The sequence below is a fragment of the Equus przewalskii genome, chromosome 10 (assembly GCF_037783145.1).
Source record: "Equus przewalskii isolate Varuska chromosome 10, EquPr2, whole genome shotgun sequence".
Classification (NCBI taxonomy): Eukaryota; Metazoa; Chordata; class Mammalia; order Perissodactyla; family Equidae; genus Equus; species Equus przewalskii.
In genome coordinates, this window is record NC_091840.1 from 36,421,463 (window position 1) to 36,448,740 (window position 27,278).

Below are 27,278 nucleotides of genomic sequence, written 5' to 3' on the forward strand. Positions count from 1 at the left end.
GTTTTTAAGTTTTGGACATGAGAGCCATTGCTTATATTCACGGAACAAATAAGAGTTATAATGAAAAAGTACACTGGCTAGATAAGACTAAATTTTAAAGCTACTGTCATGAGTGAAAGTAGGAATGGAGAAGCACAGGGCATCTCTAAGTAGAGTGAAGAGGTTTGAGTTCCTGTGCACCACTATATGCAAAATAGCCAGATCAATCCTTTCCCCCCAGAGCAGGTTCCTTCAGGTCAAGGACAAAGGTAGATGTGAGAAACTGTTAATGCACAACCCAAGTACCACTCAACCCACAATTATAAAAGACAGGAGGTGGGCCAGCCCCATGGCTTAGTGGTTAAGTTCGCCCGCTCTGCTTCCCGCGGCCCAGGGTTTCGCTGGGTCAGATCCTGGGCACGGACATGGCACCACTTGTCAGGCCACGTTGAGGGGGTGTCCCACACGCCACAACCAGAAGGACCTACAACTAAAAATACACAACTATGTGCTGGGGGGAATTAGGGAGAAAAAAGCAGGGGGAAAAAAAAAAGAAGAATGGCAACAGTTGTTAGCTCAGGTGCCAATCTTTAACAACAACAACAAAAAAAGACAGGCGTTTTTCTCTGACCACAGCCATGAGAAGAAATGCTTTTTCATTCCATCAACCATCCTTAAAGGTTCTGAAAAATGATACTCACAATAAGCATTGTGACCAGAAGATTCTTCTTGGTGACTTGAGCGTGAGAGAAGATATAATTCAGTACAGTGTTCATGTCACTCTTGTTCTCCTCCCGAAGGGCAAACACACATTTGTCATAGTGACCTGCAAGTAACAAAAAGAAATGGTCCTCATCCATGTATGAATATTCATGTTTACATGCCATTTATTTGTTTTTAATAGGTCTATAATGGACCTGATAAGCAGTGAGAACAAACACCTTAAGAATTTTCTTAGATGGATTTGTACAGAGTTGGCAGCGTGGTTTAGGAAAAAGAATGCTGGACTAGGAGTCAGGCAATCTGGTATAAGCCCTGGGCTCAAAGCCTAGCTCTGTTACCAACTTACTATGTGCTCCTGGGCAAATCACTTTACCTCTCTTGGCCTCATTTTCATTAAAAAACATTGGGAGGTGAAGGGAGGGTGTGCTTTAGAGTCTGAGGGGTTGCGGACAACTCTAACTCCCACCCTTACTCTAGAGCCTCTCATTTAGCTCCCTGGAATGATCTCCTTAGAAAAGAGGATTCTGCTTCTTAACAAGAAATGTCAATAACATTAAACCTGATGATCTTTAGAGTATACCCCAGTTTGCAATTCTGGTTCCACGTGTGACTCACTGAAAATGTTTCATCCTAAGTAGAAGGAACAGTTTTAGCAAAAATAAAACCATATAAACAATCATTAATATCTTCAAGAAGGATGGCTGCTACCTCCGCAATCAACATTTTCCTCTGTTAAGTCCACAAAACAGCTAAGCAATACTTAAGAATTCCAAATCCACACTAAGGCATAGATCAAGGAGAACCTTGCATTAAGTCAAAAGGTCTGTAGGGAGAGTACAGTTATGTATATTTTCACTGGTCTTTCATAAGGCCACCAGGGGCAGGTTAGTTCTGGCTGGGAAAGCTATGTTTTGCAACAGAAGCATAAGCTTCAGGTATACTGTAGTAATATCTATGGTGGGATATAAGCAATATTCAGTTCTTTAGAAAACACTGTACCTCAGAATTAAGTTTCCAAGTAAAGGAGAATTAGTGTTTGAATAGCCTCAAGAGTCAGAATTTTATGAAACTAGGGAAGGATTACCACTTCAGTTCCGACTCCATATTAAGTTACAAATCAGAACAGTGGCATTACCATGGATTCCTAGAATATTGAGTACATTCAATCAGGTCAACTCTGCTTTTATCTGTTTTAAATACTAGAGATTGACATAAGATTTTTTTTTTCAAAATGAAACTAGAACAAAATAGAAGCTGTTTAAAAATTGGTTATCCTATATGAATTCATATTTTTCCTGACCAAGACTTAGCTTTGAAGTGAGAACAGAAATAGATCTTGGCAACAGGAATTAAGAGGACCACGGCAAATAAAAAGAATATTTACCCTGGGGTAGGCAGGGGAGACACTAAGCAGAAAGCAAGTAATGATACCACGTGTTCTCTTTTTAAAAACTTTTAATGGTGAAATATACATTCAGAAAAATAAAATAAATACCCATGTAACTACCATCTATGTTAAGAGTATCTTTAGTATCTTTGAAGGATCCTATGCGCTCCTTTTCAGAAACAACTACTAAGCTGAATTTTATGCTAATCATTCTTTTGCTTTTTTCTTTACTTTTATCACAAATATATAGTTTCATTTTCCTGTTTTTCAATGATAACAATGGAATCACTGTGTATGGATCCTTCTGTAACTTGTTCCTTTCCCTTAACGTTACGTTTTTGAGATTCTTTTGTTCACATGTGCACCTTGGTTTACCCATTTTCACTGCTGTATAGTAATCTATCGTAGAAATATGCTAGAATTCAATTATCTATTCTACTTGTGTATTTTGGGATTGTTTCCTATCTTTTTTGCTATTACGAACAATGCTGCCACAAGAATCCTGAATATGTCTCCTAATAACATGTGTAAGAGTTTCTCTAGGATATATTATCTAAGAGTGAAATTGCTAGGTTCAAGAGTCTTAAAAAATTCCCCTCTATTAAGTATTGATAAACCGTTTTCCAAAGTGGTCTGCACTTTAGAAATTTGTACTTCCAATTACAGAAACAGGGAAAGAAGATCATGTGACTTTTTAATTTTTGCCAATCTCCTTGTTGTTTTGTCCACATTTTTCTTATTAGTAATGAGACTGAACATCTTTTCATAAGTTTGTGGATCATTTGTGTTTCCCTTTCTGTGAATTATCTTTTTATATCTTTTGTTTATTTTTGTATTAGGTTGTCTTTTACTTATTGATTCACACTAGTTCTCTATAGATTCTAGGTACTAATGTTTCTGTTAGGTATATGTTTTGTAAATATTTTCTCCCACTTTGTGGCTTGTGTCTTCAGTCTATTATCTCTTCATGAACAGAAGTTCTTAAGTGGGGTTGAATTAATCAACCTTTTCCTTTATAGTTTGCACTTGCTGTGTCTTTTATGACAAAATCTTTCCTATTCTGAGGTCATGAGGATATTCTCCAAAAAATTTAGTAGTTTTGCCTCTTTAGTACATGTTTAAGTCTCTAACTTATCTGGAATTGATTTTTGTGTGTATGGTGTAAGGTAGGGATCCAATTTCCTTCTTCGGTTTTGCAAATGAATAACCCATTGTCACAGTATCATCTATTGAAAAGTATACCCTTTCCTCATGATCTACAATGTCTGCTCTGTTATAAAGTAAGTTTGCACATATGTGTGGATCTGTTTCTGGGCTGCTATTTTCCATTGGTCTATTAACCAACATTAGAATCTCTTCATTAACATGGCTTTATAGCAAATCTTGATATTTGGACAAATCCCTCCACCTTGTATTTCTTTAGAAGTATCTTGGTTATTGTCAAACCTTTCTTTCATGCAAATTTTAGAAGTAGCTTGACAAATTCCATGAAAATATCCTACTAGGATTTTTATCAGAATGTGATTGAATCTACAGATGAATTCAGGGAGAATCAATACTTTGCAAGTGTATTTTCCAACCTAAGACCACAATATTTATTTAGGTCTTCTTGATTATTGTCCACTGATTATAATTTTTCTCCAAAAGAGGCTTGTACATTTTCTGTTAGACTTATTCCTTAGTGTTTCACTTTGGGTTGCCTTTTTTTTTTTTTTTAAGGGAGATTAGCCCTGAGCTAACATCTGCTGCCAATCCTCCTCTTTTTTGCGGAGGAAGAGTGGCCCTTAGCTAACATCTGTGCCCATCTTGCTCTATTTTATATGTGGGACGCCTGCCACAGCATGACTTGATAAGCAGTGGGTAGGTCTGCGTCTGGGATCCAAACCAGCAAACCCCAGGCCGCCAAAGCAGAGCATGCAAACTTAACGACTATGCTACTGGGTCAGTTTGGTCACTGTTTTAAAAGACATATTTTTCTAAATTGCTTTTCTAAACAACAGTTATACCATAAAGAAATACATTTGAATTTTCTACATTAACTTTTATATCCAGCAGCCTTGTTATACTTTAAATAATTCTAATAATAAATACGTGGCTTCTCTGAGGCTTTCCAGGTAGATATCATATCATATCTAATAGTGGAAGGTTTATTTCCTTATTCCTTTCCAGTCCTTGTACCTTTTAATTCTTTTTCTTCTCTTACTGCCCTGGTTCAGACATCCAGTATGACAATGAATAGAAGCAGTGATAGCAGGTGTCCTTGTCTTATTCCTAATATTAAAAAGAATGCTTTCGGAGGGCCAGCCCAGTGGCTTAGTGGTTGGGTGAGCACCCTCTGCTTCGGCAGCCCAAAAGTCACTGGTTCGGATCCTGGGCGTGGACCTACACACTGCTTATCAAGCCATGCTGTGGCAGGCGTCCCACATATAAAGTAGAGGGAGATGGACACAGATGTTAGCTCAGAGACAATCTTCCTCAGCAAAAAGAGGAATATTGCTGGCAGATGTTGGGGCTAATCTTCCTCAAAAACAAAAGAAGAATGCTGTCAACATTTTGCCATTATGTATGATGTATGTATCCTATAGATTTTTTTGTGGAAGATCTTCACATAATTAAAGAAATTCCATTTCATTTTTCGTTTGCCAAGAGTTTACCATGAATGGATATTAAATTTCTTAAATGCTTCCCCCCCATATCTTGAGATGATGACCACACTTTTTCCTCTTTTAATCTATTAAATGATAAGTTACATTAAATGGTTTTTCTAATATTAATCAGGCTTGCATTAATTAAAGTGGGATACAGCAAACTTGATTTTGATATTGTATATACTGCTGGATTCAGTTTGCTCATATTTACTTGAGGATTTTTGCTGGTTATGATTGGCAGAGCCATCCTTTAAAGGATGTAAAAGGGATCAAAATAGAAGAAAACATTAGAAAATATTTCAAATTCTATGGTGTTTCACTGCCATCTTGTGGCAGGAAGCAACATCAGCAATATGTACCTTTAACATCTTAGCCAGGGTGTTTCACATTTAGAAACTTTAGACATCATTTAGTGAAGCTCTTCAGAGAAAGCCAGGGATAAATTCCACCTAAATGATACACTAAAAAATACTAGAAAATCTGAGCCTTTTTCAGATGCCTATGGTCCAATCCATGGATTAGCTGCTGAGAGGCAAGCTCTTCAGATACGGTTTCTCAATTTCAACCTGGTCATGAATAAACCAACTCTCACTACACAAGATCAAGAAGACATCAACCGTGAATGCTAATCTCTACTAGAAAAATTATCTCAGGTCCTTCCCAGAAGCACACTGAATTCATAAGCTCATCAAGTTGTGTTTTGTTGTTCTTTCTTTGGCACCCGTGGGATATGGAGGTTTAGTTTTTAAGGGAGTGGTGAAAGGAGACAGTTCGTCAATGACAAATGTTAGTGACAGGATGAACTAGCTCAGCTGTTGCACAGTCGTAAAGGAGAAACTGTCTCAGATACAGAGTCCTCAGGAAGAGGCTTACCATTCTGGAATTGTGTCTCTACTCGCAGGTACTGTCGCAGCAGATCCATCACCACAGCCTTCATGTGGCCTCGGATGCCACTTCGGTACCTAGGCAAACATAAAAAGTCTCCACTGAAAAACCTGAGAGGTTAACACTACTAAATAACAGACTATTAAACAATAAACCTGGGGCCCAGATTTACTTTCTAGACTTTCTACCAAACTGCTTTCCCTCTGAATATAGGGCAGGACAGGGGCCAGCCTAGAATCAACTAACCAGATTAATTTAAATTTCAAGCCTAAAAGAAACCCGGCTATAGACAAGATTCTTTTCTAAAGAAAAAGAGAAAAAAGGAGAACAAAACAAAATAAAAAACCACGTGAGGGGCCAGCCCGGTGGCACAGTGGTTAAGTTCACACGTTCCGCTTCTCGGCGGCCTGGGGTTCGCCCGTTCTGATCCCGGGTATGGACACAGCACCACTTGGCAAGCCATGCTGTGGTAGGCGTCCCACGTGTAAAGGAGAGGAAGATGGGCACAGATGTTAGCTCATGGCCCGTCTCCCTCAGCAAAAAAGAGGTGGACTGGCAGTAGTTAGCTCAGGTCTAATCTTCCTCAAAAAAAACAAAAAAAAACACAAAGAAACCCACGTGATAGCCCTACCTAACAATACCTTGGTAAGTTCCCACTGCTTGGTAGAAATGATTACCATACCCTTGAAATAGCTAAGAGATATCTGAAAAATTTATAAGTATCTGAAAGTTGAAAACGTTCTGTGAATATTCCTTTAATTCAATAGTTGGCTCCATAAGCTAAGAACAAATGTCACATTGGGCCCTGTGCCAGAAGAAAAATTAGGAGTTTCAGCAAAATTGCAAGGCAAAAGAAAACAATGAAATTTCTGTGCCTTAATATTTGACAGAAAGATGCAGATTAGAAAGGAGTCATCAGAAATATTGAGTATGAGCGTTAGCTTTAGCTCACAAGTCTAAGATATTTAGAAGATAATAAGGTATTTTCTAAGATGCAAGTACTTCCTAATTTCTCTAAGTCGAATCTCCTCCTGACTACTTAGAAGAAAAGAAAGTATGGGGATGGACAGGTCTGAGAATCCGGAGTTAACATGTAAGTACCTCTGCACCAGTTGGACAATGCTCTGAGTGTTCATGAAGAAGACTTCCCGCTCAGATTTCCGGTTCAGTGTAGCTGCATGACTATCTAGGATGTTGGCAATCTAAAGCATAAGAAAGGGAAAAAATTAAGCCCAACTCAATGAAGGGACCCAAAACATTAGCTTGTATAGCATCACCACTAGGAATCTTCATAATTTAACATGACAATTACCATCTTTCACTTGTTGGGAGCAGCTAGAAGTTACTGGACATAGTTTAGGGGCTTGTGTTAAATAAGCAAGCAACTTTTCTTTCTTTTCACTCTTTCCCAGATGAACTAAAGAGTGCATCATAAAAACTACCATCCTACCAGAGGCCCTGAGAGGCAAGATACACTTAAGGTCAAGGTGCAAACTTTACTCCCCACTTGCCCAGCTTTACTCTCTAAATATAAATTTGCTTTATAGGCAAAGGGTAGGTATGCTGCTGAGGTAGGAAGGAAGTCTGATAATAAAACTATGAATATCCCTCTACTTTAAACTCACCCAAATACCTCTAATTAGGGCATAGCCCCAAGAACAAACCTCTATGGAGTACGTGGCCAATATGCTTTTCTCATAACCAGAGATACTTTACATTTCACAAACAGCACTTTCATTATTGGGCTTGTAGCCTGAGGCAGTTTTGCGAAGGGCAAAATGCTTAAAACTGCAAAAGCACAACACTCAGATAGTAAGGAAGATGCAAATAGGAAGGAATCCCACAACATGAACTCCAGCATTGGTAGCCGGTAGAAAATGATAGTGTTACTCTATAAATACCTGCTGGCTGGGAAACTGACAGAGGACAGATGTGATGTTGCTAGCATACTGAGCCATTTCCTTCTTGATAGACTTCTCCACATTCGGGGGGATACGGCCAGAGACACTGGTCATGATATCTTGCAATTCTAGGAGAGGCAAGGAGGGATCTCTGAGGGTCTTCATCAACCGCTCTACCCAGTCTTTTACCTGAGAAGGAAATAATAAAATAGGATCCAGACAAAATTACCATAATCACCCAAATAAAATGATATATCTGAATTCACTATTATATAGTATTTACTGTGAAACTGCAATATAAGCATCTAACACTGCCCTTGTTCTCTGGTTTAAATTGCAATTAAATGTGAAGTCAATGACACAGCTAAGAAGCAAGGATTTAAAGACATCAAATCCCACAACTAAATATGGGAGAGTTCCAGGCCAAATAGCTTTCTTTCCCTCCTTATTAAAAAAAATTCTTATGCAACTTTTAAACTATCTTGGAGAACAGGTACCTTATTTGTACGTCCCTTCCCCAAGAGAAATGATTCATACCCTGCTGCTAAAAAAAGGATCTGGAAGGCAGTATCCATTCATTACGTTGACCAGATTATCCAGGACATAGTGGAACACTCGATGGAGCTTCTCGCCTCTGAGTGCTGTGCTGTGGATCCGTGGCAGACTACCCGTGTGAAGCTCAGCCTGTCAACCCCAATGAGAGATCAAGTCATCCACTACCTTCTATTCAGGGTACAAACACACCACTGCAACTTAGATTCATCATTCAAGATCAAGACATCCCTTCACCATACCCTACTATAAGGAAAAGTCAATGGAAGAAGCATCATGAGGGAATCACAGAATCTTCGTATTATAGTAACCCTTGCAAACTCTAGTTCCATAATACTATAGGCACAAATACAAGGCATAAGATCGGGGGAAAAAGTTTAAGAAAAACTGTCAAACCAAGCATTAATATCACTTGCTCCTCCAAACTACCCGCCATGTAATCAGCTCTTGGAGAACAATATTAAAACTACCTTCCTGCTCACCTGCTGGACCTTGCTGGGGTTGTCCAACTGCATTTTGGCTATTACACAACCAGGGTCAAGAGCTGCTCCAGGCCTTTTGACATAATGGATACAGCCAGACTCTGCAGCTGTTAAGGTCATTACCATCTTCATCACCTACAATGAAAAATAAATAAAATTAGAGTTTGACCTCTCTTTACACAGACGAATAATTTAAACAGGTCAGTTTTTCCCTCAGCATCTAGGTTGGACTATATCTAATTCAATCCAGAAAAATGGGAATCTATCAAAACCTCCAGACTACAAAGGAAGGCAATTAGAAAATTTTTCAGAACTAGCTTTAGGGATTAATGACAGCTACTGACATTTCCTGTTCCTAACGTTGAAATCCATTTTGCCATAGTTTGTGTTTTTACTTATTTGGTACTTAGAAGTGATGAACAACTTAGCCTCCTCACACTCACGGATCCAGGTGCTCACTCTGTCTATCTACCTAGGATATCCAGGCCAAAACCTAAGGCTCATTCTTTACTCCTCTTTCTCCTTTATCTACCAACTACCAAGCCCAGCCAAGTATATCTTCTAAACCTCTCTCAAAAATCTTCCCCTCTTGCTGTCCCTTTGGTTTAGGCCCTCATCATTTCTGGTCAAGACTACTTCAAAAACCTCTCAACAGATTTCCCTGCCTGGTATACACCTCCAAGAAAGTCACTAAAAGCAATCATTCTAGACCCCAAATCTTATATCACTTTTCTGTGTAAAATCCTTCAATAATCCCCACTGTCTTCAGGATGGTCTAAACTTCTCAGTGTGTCTTATGAAGTCCTTCACAATCTCAAATTCTGATTACTGATTTAGCATCTTTGCTTGCCATTTCCCATTAAACGTTGGTCCATTCTCAAGCAATACCAATATGTACTTGCAGTTCCCTAGATATACCATACTCCCTAGCTTCCTGCCTTTGTACATGCTGTTCCTTCACCTTTAAACATTCTTCCCTGTCCGTCTTCACCTGGTGTATTACTATCGATCTTTCAAAACTTAGATCAAAGACTGTCTTTCAGGAAGTCTTTCCTTACTATCCACCCACCTCTACCCAGCCCCACACTGATGTGGGTTAGGTAGCCCTCTGCACTTTTTGCTTAGCTCTCTCAGAATTCACATTTCATTACTTGTCTGTTTTGCGACCCCACTCCACCTATCATATTTTTTCTGTGCAACCAGCACTTAGCATAACACCTAACACTCAATAAGTGCTGTTGCCTAGTATCTATTTTTAGAGCTAGAGATTCCTCATCTGTCAAAGAAAAACTGTGAGCTTTCTACTTGTTTTTAAAATCTTAAGGTTCATAACTCCAATTAAACCAAATGATGTTCTTTCTTTTCTATTTTCTATTTCCTTTCTGTTACTCTTCAGTCCTAGTCCAATCCAGCCAACACTTTTCCCACCTTCCCTCCCATGACCCAAAAGTCCAATCACCACCCTGACCTCAATCTCAGCATAGCACTGGCCAGCAAACACATGGCCTCCATCCTCCACAATGTACTGGATCAACTTCCCAGCAGAAGGTGAGCGCATCACTGAAGGGTCATTTTCCTTCTCAAACACACATGTTTTATTGCCAATCGTGATGCGATATCTAGGATATAAGTGGGAGTACGTAAGCCAATAAAGCACCTCAGCTTGTAAAGGAGAATGGTAGAATAATGTCAATCTTAAAAAAAAAAAATATGAAAACTTTATTCATACACACACACACACACACAGAAGATCCATTCTATCTTTCTTTACAATGCCAAATAACCAAAATTTCCTTCAATAAGAGTCAGATTAAATAAATTATGATACATCCATATAATGCAATACTATACAACCATTAAAAAGAACAAGTACGTCTATGCAAAAAGAAACAAACAAAAAACAGGAAGATGATGATGATGTAATAGCTAACATTTCTTGAATCCTTACTATGTCCCAGGCAATGTTCTAAGCACTTTACACATTTACTCATTTAAATATCACAACAATACTGAACGACTGGTGTTGAACAGTCTACAACATATCTTAAAGGGAAAAAATAAGGTGCAGAACAGTATCTAAAGGTTATTTTTATTTGTGAATGTATTTAAAAGAAAACACCATATGTACATATATGTAACTTGCATATGCACATAGCAAGAAACTGTTAGCAACGGTTGCTTAAAAAGAGGGGAAGTTATTTTTCATTGTCTACTCATATGGAGTGGCAGAGACAATGTTTTCATTGTAAACACTTTTTGTACTCTTGAAATTTTTGGTAACTGCATGTACTGTTTCACTTTTTTTAATTAAAAAAAGAGCACCGGGGGCTGGCCCCGTGGCCAAGTGGTTAGGTTCGCGTGCTCCGCTGCAGGCGGCCCAGTGTTTCATCAGTTTGAATCCTGGGCACGGACATGGCACTGCTCATCAAACCACGCTGAGGCAGCATCCCACATGCCACAACTAGAGGGACCCACAACGAAGAATATACAACTATGTACCAGGGGGCTTTGGGGAGAAAAAGGAAAAAAATAAAATATTAAAAAAAAAAAAAAAAAAAAAAGAGCACCAAAAAAGGCCTTGAAAAATCCCAAGAGCTAGTGACTGCTGAGAGGAAAGGGTGATACAATGACCAGCAAATGGACCTCAAACAGCCACTCACCTATCCACTTCCTCCTTCATGTACGTGGTATAACTGCTGCCATCATAGGACAGGAGCAGTCCTCCATCACTCAGCCGATGTACATCTACTTCTACACACGAGCCGTTCATGACCACTACATAGGAGTTGGGGGACTGTCGAGTCACCTATAGGGAACAAGAACCAGAAGGGACAGTCAGTGTGTCCCCAGGTGGAGTCTCAGAAAAAATTCAATACCTCAAAGATATAGGTAAGGAAGGTCTGTCAGAGAAGAAGAAAATTCACGGCACTGGTGCTCTTAGCATCAGTGTGCGGGCATGGCTCAGCCCTGCTGCAAGCAAATAGGGTGACCTTAGATGCTTCCTCTCCCTGTTCTGGTTGCTCTCTGTCCCCTTTAACGCTTGGCTGCAGAAGTCAAGTTGAGAAACAACTTAAATATTTCATAGAATCATACTGCTTCAGGCTACTGACACAAATAATGACCGTAACTTCACTAATACCCAGCCGTGCAGTAAATCAAACTTTCTTCCTGTCTCTTGACCTATAGAAAGCAAGCTAACAAAGAGAGAGAAAAAATAAGCTGTAGGCTTCAGTGGGTTTCAGCATACCTTAAGCACATACTTGACTCCTTCATAGATAAGTTCAACATCTACTGTATTCAGAAGGGTATGAGCAGGAAGGACTTGACCCCTGAAAGAACAACAATGTGAGAGACACTTCTAGAAAGTTCTAAAAGTTTATAAGGGAATCTCAAAAGTTATTGATTAGAGCATTTTCTGGACTATCAACTGGAAACAACCTAAAGGACCATGAGCAAGGGACTAGTACATAAATTATGAAAAAGCCATGTAATGGAATATTATGCAGTCATTAAAAAGAAAGATGAAGTCTTATGTACTAACATGAAATACTCTCTAAAATACACTGTTAAGTCAAGAAAGCAAGTGAAATTGTATAGAACAGTTTTAGAGTATGCTGCCAATTATCTTTTAAAAAAAACAGAGGTGGAAAGAAGAATATTACATATATATGCTTATATAAGTTTACAATAAGCCTAGAAGGTTAAAGAAGAAACTGGTAATATGGGTTGACTAAGGGGAAGGAAACTGAGTGGCCAGGGAACAGAGATAAGAAGGAGACTTTCCACTATATACCTTTTCGTGCCTTTTGAATTTTGAACCATGTGAATATATTACTTGTTTTTAAAAATAGACAAAATTAAAACTTAAAAAAAAGCCCCAGTATAATCAACCCTCACCTACTCCTATAAACTGGGACTTTATCTGGGGTCTTAAAAAAACAAAAGGCAGTAGGCCACGGCTGGGAAGAGGGGAAAGGGAAGGACACTGCCAAGGAGGGAAATATTATCAAGAAAGACTTTTGATAATAATAGAGGGAGTGATAAAGCAAGCGTGACAAGTTGTTAATAATCGGAGAATCTGAGCAAAGAATATGTAGAAGTTGTACTTTCATGCAACTCTTTTATTACAAGTCTGAAACTATTTAAAAATACAAGCTGAAAAAAACATGTTAAAAAGGAGTGTGGAGCTTGTAGAGGAGATTACACGTGATACATTTGTACACCAGTAGGAAAACCATTTAACTAGGTTAGAGATTGCATGTTGAGAAACAGAAATAAGTAAGACTCGACTGCTAAAAAAGGGCCGAAGTCTATAGGGAGTTGAAAGTCACACTGAGGGATTTAGATTTGATACAGAAGGCTAATGTGAGCTGCTGAAGGTTTTAGTCCATGAGAGTAACATGTTGAAAGATATTTATCGTAAGACTTGAATAACTGAAATCTTGGTTCAATTTTTTAAATTTTGTTTCTTTTCTTCCTTTTAGACACCTCAAATGGGAGCTGATATAAGTCTAACAACACAGAAGGAAATAAAGTGCCTGTGATTAAAGTGCTTTAAAATGATTAGCCTCTTGGAAAATTCCTCCTGGGACTCAAAGGCACAGCTTAGTCTCCAAAACCAGTGTTAGAAATTAGTTTAGCCCCATACCATCTGATCCTCTACTTGAAAGACTCATGAGGCCATCTTGAATATCAGCCTCAAGTATTAATTCCTGAAAGGTGTTGCAGGTAATATAGGACATATTCAGGGTTCAAAGTAAGAGAAAAATACCAGATTTTCATCACCAGGTTCGAAGAGATTTGATGCTTGTACAGGACTGAATGTTTACTTCAGCTGGATTCCAGTTTTTAAAAAGCAACCTATTCTAATTGTGGTGTAAGCTAATTTCTAGAATCAGAAGTTAGAACTCTAAAATAATTTGCCATAAATCCTATATCCCTTCTCTCCCCTGCCCCATAGTCAGTTAACAACAGGTAGCACTCACAAGCTGCCAAGAACAGAGAAATGAATAAATGGGTCTCTGAACTTTAGTCTTGCACTCAGGACCATCAGTCAGCCTGCACAGTCTGTGAGAAACAAAGCCTACCTTTCTAAGGAGTGAAGGAAGTTAGAGATGCTATTCCGCAGGCTCACATCTGCCACGTGGAGAGCCCCACACACAACGCCCAGCATGGTGTCAGGCCGCTCTGCCTACAAGGAAGAAAAAGAGAGCAGATCAAAAGCATGGTCACTTGGCACCATGGCCCCTCAATTTAAATCAGGCTCAAATATACTGTGAAGAAACAGACAGTATTGAGACCCTCCAGTCTTATGCCCCAAACTGATTTTTTAGATAAAAACACATTTACTTTTAGAATTTGAATAGAGGCCTCACCTGAACAGAGATGAAAAACATCTTCCCCTTCACTCTCCCCAAGATTTCCACTGAGCCAATCAAAGAGCAGCTCAAAAGCAAGCTATTGTCAGAAATAAATTCAAAAAGGTACAAAGATCTGGCTATTGATAATCTCAAAGAAAAATGGTATATAACCAAAATTTGGACCTTCAGATAATTTACGTGAATCTAATGATTTTATACAAAATCTTGGGTAATTCAGAATACTCCAGCAATTCAGGAACAAGGGGTAACTCTGTCGATTTAAATGAAGCCCCTCATTAGCACTTGGTAGACAGATGTAAAAGTTGGTAACTGAACCAGATTTAGCATCAAATGAGGAAAGAGAAAGCATTTCAATCCCTACACTCCTCTCTTCAAATATATCCCAGGAAGTAACACTAGAACATATAAAATGACTGCATAACACAGGCGCAAGAACTCTTACAGCGCTAAAATTACACTAACTCCTAAATTTTTCCAAGTAGATCAAAAACCACTCACATTAGAATAAAATAAATTTTACCTAGTGACATGGACTGATCATACAACAAGTCTATAAAAACTCAATCCCAGGGGCTGGCCCCGTGGCCGAGTGGTTAAGTTCACGCGCTCTGCTTGGGGAGCCCAGGGTTTCATAGGTTCAGATCCTGGGCGCAGACATGGCACTGCTCATCAGGCCATGCTGAGGCAGCATCCCACATGCCACAACTACTATAAGGACCCACAACTAAAATATACAACTACGTACTGGGAGGATTTGGGGAGAAAAAGCAAAGAAGAAAAAAAAAGAAGATTGGCAACAGTTGTTAGCTCAGGTGCCAATCTTTAAAAAAAAAAAAACAAAATCCCCAATCCCAGAAGCTGTTTCTGCAAACAGAGAAACACACACCTGTACTTTTTCCGCTATCAGTCTGTCCAACCAGCCAGTGTCAATTCTATTCAACTGAAAGCTTTCAGTCTCCAACAATTTGATCAGATATTCAACTGTAGTTCGAAAGTCACCCCGAATAGACAGCTCCTTCAAAGCCACCACCATGTTTCTGGGAGAAGAACAAAGGCAGATCTGTTTTAGCAACAAATGTTTAGTGTTTTTCAATCATTTTAAAGAATCGTTTCATTCCTTTGGAGTCTTAGGAAGGAGGAGAGAGAGACAGACAGTTCCAAGAACAAATGACAGTACAAACGTAAGTGTGTTCATTACGTGTGTTCCAGATAGGAGAATTTGCAAGAAGCCAGTAAACTTATGAATTCTGGTATTACCCTAAGTGCACCAGCAAATCACATACATTTCATTACACACAGTACAGAACGAATTATGTGCAAACTATCCTCAGCTTTCACTTACTGGGTTTCCATTATTCCATTTGTTTATTGCTAACTAGAATTAGGGCATAATTCTCCTCTCCTTACACTTTATTTATTTTATTAAGGCATAATTTACATACAATAAAACATACTTATTTTAAGTATACCATTCAATGAATTTTGACACATGCTAATACTTTAATTTAAAGGTTTCCAGAGGCCGGCCCCGTGGCACAGCAGTTAAGTTCACATGTTCTGCATCAGCAGCCCTGGGTCCGCCAGTTCAGATCCTGGGTGCAGACATGGCACTGTTTGGCACGTCATGCTGTGGTAGGCGTCCCACATATAAAGTAGAGGAAGATGAGCACGGATGTTAGCTCAGGGCCAATCTTCCTCAGCAAAAAGAGGAGGATTGGCAGCAGTTAGCTCAGGGCTAATCTTCCTTAAAAAAATAAAATAAAATAAAGGTTTCCATACAATGAGGCAACTGGCTGGGTACAGTCAGGTATTAGCCTGACACTGCATGTGAGAGTTTTGTTTTGTTTTGTTTTCTTCTGGTGAGGAAGATTGACCCTGAGCTAACATCTGTGCCAATCTTCCTCTTTTTGCTTGACGAAGATGGTCCCTGAGCTAACATCTGTGCCAATCTTCCTCTACTTTGTATATGGGACACCACCACAGCATGGCTTGATGAGCAGTGTGTAGGTCTGCACCCAGGATCCAAACCTGCAAACCCCAGGCCTCTGAAGCAGAGGGCATGAACTTAACCACTATCCCACCAGGCCAGCCCCTAGAATGTTTTTTTTTAAGCTGCATTTTCGACGTCTATGGAATGACTTGCTCATTACTTTTACTGCTTCTCAATTAAAAGAAGCAGTCACACAAAGCTTCAGTTAACTTTTGCCAAGTGGAATATAAAACCAACAGTGTCATTATCATCCTATTTTCAGAGAAGGCAGAAATCCATATATTTATTTCCATCTCCCAATTTTTAAATATGGGCAATTTTAAAAAATTAACATTCTGTAAGCCAATCAAAACACATCTGTGGCTGTGACTTGTCAGAAAGTCATTGATTTGCAAGCTCTAGCGTAAACCTTCTTCACTTGAGCAAAGCAGGATATGGCTGTGAAAGAAAAAAAAAGGGCAACTTTATACCAGATGGTTTTTCTGGTGGCACTGCTTTAATTTTGAAAAATTCCACTTACAGTTTTGAATAAATGGGAAGAATTGCAGAGGACAAAATAGAGAAAAATTGAGACTTCCCTACTTCTAAAAAGATTATTAAAGACCAATATTATTAATAAATACTTATGGATTGCTAGTCTATGTGTATAGTTCAAAGGTCAAAGGAATGGCATTAAATGCCACAGGAAGGCATTTAGAAGGAAACAGACAATTAAAAAATACAAGGAACTAGTTGAATTTTGGATATTCTAAAATACCTAAACTGTCAAAACTACCCCTAGAGCCCTACTTTTTAATTGTTATTAATTTACTGTATATGTTTAATACAATATTAACTAATAACACTTATGATACATTAGTTATATTTGTATAAGCTGTGTATATATTTCATTGGACACTGAGTTCTCTTATATAAACAATGTGGACAATTCTCTTATGCCATTTTCATATAACAAGCAGTTCAGTTTATTATTTTAAATGACTATAGGACATTTACAGCTATACCTTTATTTTGGTGACTAATAACAGATCTTATCTGTGATTTATATGATGCCAAACTCTTGGTCAAGAATTGACCTCTCTCCAATAACAATATTGTTTCTATGGAGAAATATGATGTCTTTAAAGTAATAATTTTCATAAGTTTATCAAAAATATTTGAAAGCAGAAATACTTGAAAAGGCTCAGAACAACAAAAAGAAAAACCTCTGCCAAACACTGCATAATTTAACACAACATTAACGCAAGTACAACCGAAGATATATTTCTTCAAAAAGGTTGTCCATGACAGTACTTTTGTAGCAGATAAACGAGTCTCATTCCCTCGCTCACATCTTCACTGAAGATTAGCACAAATTTATTTTTAAAAATGCAATCAAATGATATTATACTCACGAAATTGCTTCCTCTCTGTTTTCTCCCCAGGAAAAGCAGTGACCAAACTGAGAATCAGCAAATTCATGAAGTCCTCCTGCAGCAGCAACACTGAAATAACCCCAAACATTCTTATTGCTACGGAAATTCAGTTCCTGAACTGTTCCTGAGCTGGGCTTAAAACCCTGTCAGGGAAAAAAATTAAAAATTAAAAAAAACCCTGTTAGAGAATGAAGAATATGAGAGACTGTATTATATTTCCAAAGAAGAGAACATTTATGTACTCATTGTTTAGGCTCTGTGTTAATCACATACAAAAGCAGAAACAAAATTATGCACAATAATCATAAAGACTTGAGAGCCAACATCCACTGCTACAAACCCACTGAGGACTCTACAGAAACTAAAGTAGGATTAAATGACCAATGGAAGAGTGATCACTTAACTTGTCTGCTCTGATGAAACCTCATAAATTTCCCTCCCCAGACGAAGCCCCAAGATATTTCAGAAGTATGCCCTCAGATACTATCTTAATATTAAAGTTCACAGGAAAAATAAAAGTGTAAACCTTTTAAGTGATGGGTTACCTCATCTGGATTTTCACTAGTGATCCGAGCAGCAATAACATGGCCCCTTGCGCAAGGAACGTGAGCAGAATTTTCAAAATCAATGGGAGCATCACCCCAGGGAGATAACCCATACATCATACGGATATCCTTGATTCTGTATAGAGGGATTCCCATGGCAATCTAAAACGTAATAAAACACACATCACTCACTTTTCACAGTTACTTTCCTTAAAATGTGTAGGCTATCAGATTACCTACAAGGCTTTTCATTTTAGTAGCCACCATCTAAAACATTTTAATTTTATAGATTGTATTCTACAACCATTGAATTAGTAACTCTATGTTACTTGAAACAAAATATGTCACTGCAGATTAAGTTGCTAAATACTTCCCACTCCTTAAAAAGTTCCAAATTCCTAATGCAATAGGACATGAATTTCCCTCGATTGTCATTTCTCCATCAAGGGATCAGAATGAAAACATCCAAGGGAAGAGTCAGTGTCAATGGCTATCCAAAAAGTTCAGACAGCTAAAAAGTCTTAACTATATCATAACTACCTCATAATTATCCCCACAAACCACTGGGGGGAAAAAAAAATCAAATCAATCAATCTGTCAATCAATCAATCTGTCAATCAATCAATCAATCTTTAGTCCTTAATTGGAATCTAGAAGAGGTTGCCAATGTTACGTTATGTCCCAAAGAATATGTTAGACACAAATAATATCAAACCTCATCATTAGCTATTACTGCATCCCCTAACACTTGTTTCCTGAGCTGAATGCAGAAAATAATATTGACAGCTACCACTTTAAATACTATAAATATAAATGTGTATTGCCACAGTTTTGCCAGGAAAAACCTTGATCATCACTCTCATGTGGAATTGCTCCAATATAGAATACCAGTAAAAACGTGTAGAGGACAATTACAAACTTGCAAGGTTTTCTATAATTAAAACAACTGATTAAAGCATATTATTTTGAAAGTTTTTCTAAAAGATGACAGTTTAAATCAGATGTGTCTGGATAAAAAATATAATAATATTCCTAGACTTGTACGACATCAGGAAAACCAACCTACACATCACAACCCACACGGCACGAGAGATGAACATTACATGAGACTCAGCTAAGAGGTGCTTTTCTCTTATAAGACACTGGTTAAACCAGTTTTTCAGGCATCTCTGACATTCAGAACTTCTCTAGGCAACTCTTTGGGCCAAGATCAGGGTGACTCACCTGGAGTTGTGCTGCAGGGAGGTTGACATCAGCCACCATCTCTGTACAAGGGTGCTCTACCTGTAGCCGAGGGTTCAGTTCCAGAAAGTAGAAGCTGCCATCCTGGCTGTAGAGGTATTCCACAGTCCCAGCACTCACATAACCAACCATTTTGGCAAGTTTCACAGCACACTCAAAGAAGAAAGATAAACAAATGTAAATATCTCATTTGTCCAGCTGGTGGACCACTGCTTATCTATAGCCTCTCCCTGACTCAAATATCCTGTGTTTATAAGGACCACCAAAGGCTTTTAGGACATGAAAATAAATTTCACCCTCTCTGATTATTACATAAGATCCCTGGTCATGGATGACAAAGCCAAATCAAAGCTGGGGGAAAACAGTATTTTTCACTTGGGATCATGGGCAACCTCACCCTATAAGGCATAAGTACATGCAGGCAAAACAATACTGTGACAAGACATTTCATTGAGCTCTAGCTTCCAGCATTCCTAGTAGTCTTCCTAGAAACATGGCGATCAGCTAGAGACTAGATTTTCCAACATCTCTTATAGCTGGTGACTAAGTTTTGACCAATTTAATATCAGCATCAGTTAGTGATATGCATAATCCCTGAATCATCTTTTGAAAAGGAAATTGCTTGTCCTCTATGTCTGGCTTTCCCCTTCTATGGACTGAAATATGGTCATGATACTACAAACCAGTTTCAACCATGCAAATGAGAACATACTAAGAATGGTTAAAACAAAACGGAAAGAACCCGAATCCCAAGATGGCCTCAGGGAGCAAAACTGTCCTACCAGCTCTGGAGAGGTCACCTCAGATTATGATAGGAAGGAAAAATAAACTTCTATCATATCTGGGTCATTGTATTTTTTGGATCTCTTTATTACAACAGCTTAACCTGTACACTAACCAAATTATGAAATTTGGGTAGGATGCTGCTATTTAAAAAAAATGAAAATATGTGATGCTGGCTTAGCAATGAGGTAGTGGGTAGCAAGGAAACGCTGCAAACTGGAAAGCTGGTGGCCTCCTTGTTATAACAAAACATTTGGTAAACTGTCTCCTACAATAACTTGGAATGCTGATAACACGCCAACTAAGCCCTAAGAAAAATGGTTAGAAAGTCAGAAATTGAAAAAACTAACAGCTTTCATACTCCAAAACTAGAAGTAGATTCTCACCCCAATGCAACCCAATGTCAAAGATCAAATAAAAGAGAAAAAGTTATTTTATCTAGAAATCGTGGAGTGTGGTCACTCATCCCTCAAGCAGACTGGAAGCAAATAGTCCAGAACCTTACTAAGTTTTGAACAAATTGTATTTCTAAACAAATAATAAACCTGGCCTTCAAAAGCCTGTGACAGATAATTAGCATAAATTTTGTGGCCCAATCCTGCACCAGCACGAAGTGACCTGTGAAAGCTCTGCCAAAGAAGGGATGGTCTCCAAAACCCAATCACAGAGAAAACTGAACAAGGAAGAACTTCCTAGAGAACCAAGCCAGGTGCTTGGGATGATGGGCAAGGGATTTACTTCCAGAGAGGAGAACCAGGGGCAGCCAGAGGGCTAACTAAGGTATTACTCCATGACATGGCAGGAAATCACCACAATTTCTGCCTAGAAAGATTCAATAACTGCTATGGACCAATGATTACTGTGTATTTTTCATTCTTCTTTTTTCTAAATGGGAGTTATCCTCTTCCTGTTCTACCACTGTATATTAGGTATATCGGGGAAGGAGGAATGACAAGCAGTGGATAACTTATATTTCAGGTCACTGGCCCATGAAAAGCCACAAGCACATTTAATGGAGAGGACTGTAGATATTTTGGACTTTGAACTGAACGTAATAACTGGATGGGACTTTGGGCTGTCTTCTTTGGGGAAAGGCTAAGTATGTTCTAAAGAAAGAAAAAGGGTGTGGAAGAATAATGCAGAGCCAGAGGAAAAGACTGAGGCAGATTATTAAATGTTCTCCAGTAATTTTTCTTTGCATCATTAATTCTCTGCATTTAGTAACAGAATCTCCTGAATTTCAGCTGAGCATACGGCCACCCAGTAAGTGACTACAATTCCTACCATCTCTTGCAACTAGGTGTGATTGTGTAACTGAATTTTGTCCAATGGAATGTGAGCAGAAGTAATATGTGTGAATTCTAGATCATATTTTTATATGCTTGCCCTCCATGTCCTTCTTTTCTCCCTCTCACAGACTACAATGTAAACATACTCTTGTGAGCAAGCTTTAATCAGGAAGATGATGAGACCCTAGAGAAAGGGGTGGCATCCTTTCTCAAGAAAAGGCCAGACAGTAATTATTTTCAGCTTTGTGGGCCATATACTATGTGTCACAACTACTCGACTCTGTCATAGCAGTGACAAAGCAGTCATAGATAATACATAAATGAGCATGGCTATATGCCCATAAAATTTTATTTACAAAAACAGGTGGTAGGTTGGATTTGGCCTACAAGCTGTATTTTGCTAACCCTTTTCTAGTGAATGGCCGACCAATAAACCTGGGTCCCTGGCGCCAGCTCATCTTTGAACTATGATGAGAGAGAGAAACAGAACTTACACCATGTTTAATCCACTGTATTTTGGAGGCCTCTTTCTTAAAGCAGTTAAAGAATACATCTTAATACACACACACACACAGAGGAATTAAACTTCCAACACAGACGACCACATATTTAGCTTGTTTAGAATTCAAGAGAAAAAAGAGATGAAAAATATGTCTCCAATAAAATGAAGACTGAGTTACAATTCCAGAAAAGACCATGTTCAGACCTCTAAACTACAACTATTTCCAAGGGACCCTGCAAAACTGTTGGGGGATTCTTTTCTATACAAAAATAGAGAATATGTAAACTTTAAAGATACTTAGAGGGGGGCCAGCCCTGTGGCCGAGTGGTTAAGCTTGCACGCTCCACTTTGGTGACCCAAGATTTTGCCAGTTCAGATCGTGGGTGGGGACCTAGCACCAATCATGAAGCCATGCTGAGGTGGCGTCCCACATAGCAGAGGCAGAAAGACCTACAACTAGAATATACAACTATGTACTGCGGGGCTTTGTGAAGAAGAAAAAAAAAAGAAGATTGGCAACAGATGTTAGCTCAGGTGCCAATCTTTGAAACAAAAAAAGAAATTTAGAGGACCTTTTAAGAGAGAATGGATTTGAATAAATTCATCTGAAGATTCAACGACAATCAATCTAGAAAATGGAACTACTTGCTTACCATGAGCTTGTTAAAAAAAACAAAAAATAAGATTAAAGATCCCAAACCATTTCTCTTCTTTGTCCCTAATGAAAAGAGTACACTGATTTTTTTTTAAAACACACCTGTTCCATATGTTCAAATACTGCTGGAGTAGCAATAGCAGCAGGTGCCTCTTCAATAATCTTCTGATGCCTGCGCTGTACAGAGCAATCACGACCAAACAAAGAGATTGCATTGCCATACTGATCTGCTAAGATCTGTACCTCCAGATGACGAGATTGTTTGGCTAGTCTCATCACAAATATAGGAGATCCAGGGACTTCAGCTTGAACCTATATTAGAAAAGGAAATAAAGCAAATTCTTAAGTGGTAAGCATTTTTTTCTATGATAAGCTACTTCAATTTCAATAGGCAGATGCCTAGCAGTGTGAGGGACTGTGTTAATCAGTAATACAAAAATAAATAAAATATAGTTCATGCCCTCATCTATTTTTAAGATATTGCATTCTTAGTTATACAACCAATATTAAATGATGAATACAAAAACATACAAACATCCAATGTATTACAAGGGTAAAAACAAATTATTCTGAAAACACACACACACAAATCCCACAGAAAGGCAAAATACTGTCATCAACTTCAAACAGCCAAATGAACAACTTGCTCCAGACTAGATGCTTTCCTATTTACATGATGTCATATATGATATTGCTGTAGTCAAAGAACTTTCATCTTCATTTCAGAGCATATTGTCACTGGATGCAGAATTCTACACTGGCAATTTATTTTCTTTCAGCACTTTAAAAACATCACAATGTTTTCTGGCTTCCACTGTTTCTACTGTGAGACGTCAGCTATCCTGCAAGTAACTCCTTTGAAAGTAATCTTATTGTTACTCCTCTGAAAGTAATCTTTTTTTCCAGCTGCTTCAGGATTTTCTCTTTCTCTGTCTCTTTTTAGGGGAGTGGGGTGGTAGATTTACTCTGATAAGCTTAGATGTGGTTTTCTTCATACCTGTCCTGTGGAACTCACAGTGCTTTTTGAATCTATGTTTGGTATCTCTTATCAATTCAGAAAAATTCTTAGCTGTTATCTCTTCAAATACTGCTTCTGCTTCAAGATTACTTCAAATATGGCTTCTGCTCCATTCTCTCTCTTTTCTCCTGAGACTCAAAGTATATGATGTTAGTTGATTTCATGTATCCCATATGTCTTTTAAGCTCTGTATCCTTTATGCTCTGTTTTGTTACGTAACAAGTCACCTCAAAACTCAGTGGCTTGCTTAGGACGTCAACCATTTTATTGCTCATGATGCTGTGCTCATCTGGGCACTTATTCTTCTGGTCTTCCATGGGGTCACTCATATTATCATTTGGTGGCTTGAGTGGAGCTGAATGGTCTCACTCAATGTCTAGCGACTTGTGTAGTAAATGTTGGCTGGTACGTCTGGAGAGTCTCGACTGCAACAGCTCATCTCCATTGCATACGGCCTTTCCTTCCTCAGTAAGCTGGACCAGGCTTCTTCAACGCAGTGTTCCAAGAGAGTGAAGGTAGAAACTCCAAGGCTTCACAAGCTCTAGGCTCTCGAATTTAGCACCACTCTGGCCACATTCTAATGGTCTAAGCAAGCCACAAGGCCAGCCAAGATTCAAGGGGTGGGAAACAAGATGCCACCTCTTAATGAGAGAAAAAGCAGTGTCACATTGCAAAGGGACATACATATAAGGATGGGAGGAGTTACTGCAGCCATCTCTGTAAACAATCTACTATGGCCTGCCCTCCAGCCACAATAAGTCACATATCTCCCACATGCAAAATAGACTCACCCCCTCCCAAGACCCCCAAAGTCATCCAATCATGGCATCAGGCTTGCCATCCATTTTCTCATGAGTCATATCCAGAAGCAATGGGTACAGCTCCTCAGGTGCTATTTCTCTTGATCTAAAGATCTGAGAACTAAAAAAACAAGTTATCTGCCCCCAACAATCCCAATATTTAATGATGAGATGGGGAGCAGATAACTGTAAAAGCACTCCTGTTCAAAGAAGAGGGGATGAAAGATACACAGCAGTCACTGGTCCATAGCAATTCTGAAATTCAAATGGGTACATGTTGTGGGATTCCCTTACTACAGAAGCATGGAATGTCTTTTTATTTTAGGGTCTTATTCTGCTCCCTGGGAGTGGTTTCTTAATCCATGACTTCCCTCTGCTCTTAGCTCTGCCCTCTGGGCTCCTGGCTCTGCTCTCCAAAAACTTTCTTTTTATTAGAAATGATTAATGTTTACAGGTGATTAAGTTTTTCAGTCTGTTTCTTATTCATAGAAAATTGAAGGCCCAGAGGCCTCTTTAAAGTTTGACCTGTCTCTGTCTCTTTTAGTCCCTTTGGTGCATTCATCAGTATAAGTCTCTTGAAAATTTTGTTGGCTTCCTATGAATCATATTGGGGGATTCACTCTTTGCCCCAAAAGACATATCCATAACTTTTCTGCACAGATCTCTCTGTACTTCGGGCATATCAGGCTGCTGTAGGACAACAGCCTTAAGATTCTTACAAGCCCTTTTTTTGCTAGCTGAGAGGTAATCTCCCAGGTACTGTCTTAAATATTTCTGACATTGTAAAGGATCTCACAGGCATTCTTGACTTGGCCTTTACCCTGATGTCATTTTGAGAATCTTTTGCCAGCTCGAGAAACTGGGAATGAGAAACAGTTCTATTTTCAAACTCAACAAGTTTGAAACACCTTCTTGAGCTCATTTCTCTTTCATAGTTCCTTAGCATAAGCAACCTGAAGTATTCAACAGATACTTTCAACACTTTGTCAACAGATCTCTTTATCTAGGTCCACAAGTTCATTAAATACATTCTTTATCTTCCAAGTTACCTCAGGCAATTGTTCCATCATTACAGAACATTGGTACCTTTTTTCCCAGATTCTAATAACAATTCCTTTACTGCCTCTCCAGTCTCCACTAAGAGTTTGTTCACTATGCCTCCAGCTTTCACTAAGAACCTTCTCACCATTTTTCCAGCCTCCACATATGAGGCCAGTCTCAAAGTCAATGCCACATATTTTACCTTTCTTTTTTATGGCAGTATCTATCACAACTTTAAATGTTAATTTCTGTGATAGTTATGCAGTGATACCTAACATACCACCCAAAATTTAGTGACTTAGGACACTTAGGATAATTTTATTTTATTTGCTCACAGTGATTTGAGCTGGGCTCAGTTGGCAGTTCTGCTGCTGATCTAGGCCTAGAGACACTCATGCAGTTGTAGTTATCTGGAAACTTGACTGTGGTTGGATAGTTTAATACAGCTTCACTTACATGGCTCAAATGTTGTGCTGTCAGCAAGTAAGTCTAGGAAGCCTCAGCTGAGACAACTCATCTCTGCTTCATGTGGGCTGTCTTTCTCCAGAAGGCCTGACTGGGCTCTTCACATGGCATCTGAGACTCATTCCAAGAGAGCAGAAACCACAAGATCACTTGAGGTTAAGGCTCCAAAACGTGTATACCATTTTTGCCACACATCTATTGGCCAAAACAAGTCACAAGGCCAGTCAAAATTCAAAGGGTGGGAGAAAAAACTCTACCCCTTGATGGGAGAGAGGTAAAATCATACCGTAAGGGGGTGTGTATATAGGGATGGGGGGAATTATCATGGTCCTCCTTGCAAATCATCTCTCACATGTTCTTTTTATATTTTTCATCCTTTTCTCTATGCTTTGGTCTGAATTTTCTTCCAACCTATCTTCCAGTTGCTAATTCTCTCTTCAACTGCATCTAATACGCTATTAAATTCTATTGATTTAATTTTAGTTATTGCATTTTCAGTTCTAGAATTTTCATTTGTTTCTTCTTTATGGTTTCCAGTTTTTTGCCAAAATTTTCAATCTTGTCTTTAATTCCATTGAATACATTAAGTATGTTACTTTAAAGTCCTTGTCTGATAGATCCATTATCTAAACTCTCTGTGGTCTGCTTCTACCGACTTTTATTTTTCTTGATTTTCAGTCATGTAATTTGATATGCCTGCTTCTTTTTAACTGGCTGCTTGATAGTACATTTGAAAAATTAACAGAAATAATTTGAGGTTCTGAACATTATCTTTCTCTGGAGAGAATTTATCTTTGCTTCCTGCTAGTGGCTAGGGATACTAGAAATCCTAGAACACCTTGCTTCAATCAAGGGTTGAGTGTTTTGAAGCTGAGATTTAGTCCCTGTGAGGGCTGGCCTATTTCCAGTTCATTCTTACTGCTCCAAGATCCCAACCTAGGGGCCAGCCCAGTAGCACAGCGGTTAAGTTCATGTGCTCCGCTTTGGTGGCCCGGGGTTCGCAGGTTCAGATCCTGGGTGCAGACCTAAATACTGTTTATCAAGCCATGCTGTGGCAGGCGTCCCATATATAAAGTAGAGGAAGATGGGCACGGATGTTAGCTCAGGGCTAGTCTTCCTCAGCAAAAAGAGGACTGGCAGCAGATGTTAGCTCAGGGCTGATCTTCCTCAAAAAAAAGAGTGCAAATAAAAGGTCGCTAGGGGTACTAGTAAAAGATGGTGCAAAGTAAAAGATTCTGGGGAAAATAAGAAAACATGAGAAGCTAGGAGAGTGACAAGGCCAGAATGTGCTGCAATTTTCCTTTGCCTGACATCTTTTTCTGGGTATCGTTAGGAGAAAAAGAAGTGAGTCAAGAACATGAGGGTAACTCTGAGGGCAAGGAAGAAGAAACTCCTGTCTCTAGCTTCTAAGATTCCAAAAAAAGATAATTTCTTTGACCTCCAGAACCAACATATAGTATAGCCACATCAAGTTGGCTGTAAATCACAGGGTTAGGCAGAGAAAGATCCTAAGTTTAGTTTTCCTGAGCCAACCTCAGTTCTCAAGAATCTGCGCCTGCCATAGGGTTTCTGTGCCAGGGTATGGTGGCCATGCA

General features: G+C 38.8%; 1 protein-coding gene across 18 annotated transcripts in view; it reads right to left on the reverse strand.

Moving 5' to 3' along the window:
• Positions 1-27,278, reverse strand: part of ACACA (acetyl-CoA carboxylase alpha) — a 280,736-nt gene that overhangs the window by 134,226 nt on the left and 119,232 nt on the right. For 17 of the 18 annotated variants that reach the window (XM_070562412.1, XM_070562410.1, XM_070562418.1 and 14 more), the window contains 15 exons: positions 22,462-22,671; positions 19,113-19,283; positions 17,889-18,050; positions 17,323-17,486; positions 14,825-14,975; positions 13,645-13,748; positions 11,805-11,886; positions 11,218-11,363; positions 10,026-10,176; positions 8,558-8,692; positions 8,061-8,207; positions 7,524-7,712; positions 6,724-6,824; positions 5,611-5,699; positions 681-805 (listed from right to left, as the gene is read on the reverse strand). In XM_070562412.1, the coding sequence (XP_070418513.1) occupies positions 681-805; positions 5,611-5,699; positions 6,724-6,824; positions 7,524-7,712; positions 8,061-8,207; positions 8,558-8,692; positions 10,026-10,176; positions 11,218-11,363; positions 11,805-11,886; positions 13,645-13,748; positions 14,825-14,975; positions 17,323-17,486; positions 17,889-18,050; positions 19,113-19,283; positions 22,462-22,671 (2,127 nt within the window). Of the gene's footprint in view, positions 1-680; positions 806-5,610; positions 5,700-6,723; positions 6,825-7,523; positions 7,713-8,060; positions 8,208-8,557; positions 8,693-10,025; positions 10,177-11,217; positions 11,364-11,804; positions 11,887-13,644; positions 13,749-14,824; positions 14,976-17,322; positions 17,487-17,888; positions 18,051-19,112; positions 19,284-22,461; positions 22,672-25,674; positions 25,795-27,278 lie in introns of those variants that run through there. The other variant, XM_070562426.1, reaches the window with a different exon arrangement.